Raw genomic sequence first — 2,674 nt, forward strand, 5'->3', positions numbered from 1 at the left:
GTAGCAGTATAGGTGAAAGAGTGGGTGGAGGGAAGAGGAGTTGGCAGCATCGAGGGCAGAGGGGGTAGGACCAGGGCCTGGTGGCACAGTAGGACAGGAGAAACAGCACCATATATAGACTGGAGATTGTAGCCATCCCTCCAGGTGCTGAAGGCACCTGGAGCTTGGCCACCTGGAGTGACAAGAGCCCATCATGGGCACAGGGCCGGATGACTCAGTATGGAAGGATTCTGGGGACAGCACTGGGGACTGGGAAGATGACTCTAGGGGGGCTGGGAGACTATTCAAGAGACAGACAAGGCTCTGTAAAAGGAATACTCTTCACGGTGGGGCGGAAAATGACTGGAAAGTTTGGGAAGTTCTGGGTCCTCACTGTGGGACTGATGGTTGCCATTTCCTGCTCTTCAACCTCTTCCCAGTTGTGTATGCTTTTTAACCACAGGACAGGTGCTCCTGTTCCAATGGACAAATGTGAAACAAGAGAGAAGGGAGAAGCTGAGGCACTGTGTACGTGAAGTGCTGAGTTCAAGGTCACACAGGCAGTTTGGGCAGTGTCTCCTATCTACTCCTGGCACTGGCGTAGTGCTTCCCCAGGTCTGTCCCTGTACCACTGCTCCCTGCCACCCCCAGCCTCCACCCAGCTCCTTGGGTTTCCAGTCCTGCCTCCAGCTGCACTGGGCCTTGGTTATTTATAGAGTGTCAGATGCCCGGGGTCGTCTTTGCTAGCAGCTGCAGGTCAGTTCCCTCCCCAAGTGCCAGGGCTGGTGAAGAACCAAAATCAGAGGCTGGAGGTCAGAGAAGTCCAACCCTGGGGGGCTGGGAACAGAAACAGTAATGTCATGTCTGCTGTTCGACCACGCTTTATTCTCATCTCTCCAATACCCTCCCACCATAGCTCATCTTAAACTTACAACAATCTTGAGTGGAGAGCAGCTGGGGAAGCTGAGGCAGAGAATGGTGAAAGTATGCCAAAGTCATATGGCCATTCCGCTGCCTCTATGTGGGGGGTTGGGAGTAGTAGGAAGTGGAGAAGTCTGGTTGGGGTTGTGGGAGGGCAGAGAAATCTCAGGGTAACAGACCTGCCAAAGTGGCTGCTTTGGCATTTGTGTCCCTGTCCCTCTGCCCTGTGGCCTGGCATGGTCTGGAGGTTGACAGCTTAATGAGTAAAAATGATGAGCCTTAGAACTTGAGCTGGGGCCCCGGAGCACAGCAGAGTTGCCAGAGCCAGAGGTCAAGGCCAGGGAATTTCTAATGGCCCCTTAGGAGTGTAACTCAAGTCAAGGCCCCATCTTTGGACTCCTCTTTTTTTATTTTCCTGCCGGCTAGCACCTCCCCCACACACCCCCAACTGTCGCTGCAGCCTCCTCTCCATTCTCAGCTGGAGGATTAATTGAAGTAGATGGTAAATTCTTATACTACCCACCCCCACGATGACTCACTGCATGATCACTGTACAGTCTAAGAGCTGGAACCAAACAGAATTACCAGGCTGCGTCCTCTAGGGGAAGTGGTAGGTGGTTTTGATTTACTCACTGTCTTGGATTATTTGCAGGCTTGCCCCATCCCAGGTTACTGAGAGGAAACCACTTCTGTCCTAGTGCTGGGGCTCTCTAGGTCCCCATTCTCTCCTCATCCCCATGCCTGGGGTTCATTCTCCAGAGCACTAACTGTCCCCCAAAGTCTGCACTTACGTCGGTGGCCTTCTTCTCGGCCTGCTCCAGTTTCTCCTGGGCATCCTTCACTGCTTCAGAATACTTTTCCACCTCGTCCTCTGTCCCCTTCAGCTTTTTCTGGAGGGCCTGCTGCTCCTCCTCCAGCTGGAAAGAGGGGACTTGATCAGCCAGGCCTGAGTGGGGGCCCAGGCCCAGGAAGGAGGCAAGAGTTGGTGTAGGGGAGCTGCTGAGAGATATTTAGAAGCTGTTGGGGAGGAAGAGGGATACAGAGGAGGGACAGTATAGTCAAGGGAGGTTAGGGAGACATGGCCGGGGTAGAAAGGAAGCTTCGGCCCCCAAGAACTAGGACCCATTATAGCCATGCAAGGGCAGAAGTGGATGTTAGGGGGCTGGGGCTTCCCAGGCTATAGGGGGTGAGATGAGTGTGGCTCTTCTTAGGGCCCTGAGGTGTAGCGAAGGGTCACCCCACCCTCTGGGTGAGAGAGAGAGCCTTGGCGAGCAGGTCAGGGCTGGGGAACCCAGAGTCCTTCTTGGTCCGGGGTTGGGACACCCCTTGAAAGTGGGGGTGGGAGGCTGCACTGGGCCTGGGGCCCCCACCTGCTTGCAGCGATCTTCAGCTTGCTTCTTGTCGGCCTCGGCCTGCTCGGCACGGTCGATGGCATTCTCCTTGTCCAGCTTTAGCATCTGCATCTTCTTCTTGATGGCGTCCATGGCTGCGGTGGGGGGCGGGCCGGCTGGCGGGCGACGGAGACCGGGAGGACTGGGCTGACTGCGCGAGCTGGGCGCACGGGTGGCGGGTATGGAGGACCAAGCCGGACTGGGATGTCCCAGCCAGCTGCCTAAAAGGCGGGGAGGGACCGGGCGGAGCCGGGGACCAGGACCCTCCCCCACCTCAGCCGAAACCTTGTAGGGGCAGAAGCACTGCCCTGCAGGGGCGCGCGGCCACCCCCTGCTCCCACTCTCCCGGGACCGCCCCCCCTGGGGTCCCGCCCCCATCTCCT

General features: G+C 57.0%; 1 protein-coding gene across 4 annotated transcripts in view; it reads right to left on the reverse strand.

Annotated features, from left to right (window-relative positions):
* TPM2 (tropomyosin 2) overlaps window positions 1-2,566 on the reverse strand; it is an 8,012-nt gene extending 5,446 nt beyond the window's left edge. For 2 of the 4 annotated variants that reach the window (XM_006143171.3, XM_006143172.3), the window contains exons 1-2: window positions 2,271-2,546; window positions 1,692-1,817 (exon numbers count right to left, since the gene is read on the reverse strand). In XM_006143171.3, coding sequence (XP_006143233.1) covers window positions 1,692-1,817; window positions 2,271-2,384 — 240 coding nt within the window. In that variant the 5' untranslated portion in view covers window positions 2,385-2,546. Of the gene's footprint in view, window positions 1-1,691; window positions 1,818-2,270 lie in introns of all 4 variants that reach the window. The other 2 variants (XM_006143170.3, XM_006143173.3) reach the window with 2 other exon arrangements.
* Between the last annotated feature and the right edge of the window lie 108 nt (window positions 2,567-2,674).

Source organism: Tupaia chinensis, unplaced genomic scaffold, assembly GCF_000334495.1.
Source record: "Tupaia chinensis unplaced genomic scaffold, TupChi_1.0 Scaffold000093_1, whole genome shotgun sequence".
Lineage (NCBI taxonomy): Eukaryota > Metazoa > Chordata > Mammalia > Scandentia > Tupaiidae > Tupaia > Tupaia belangeri.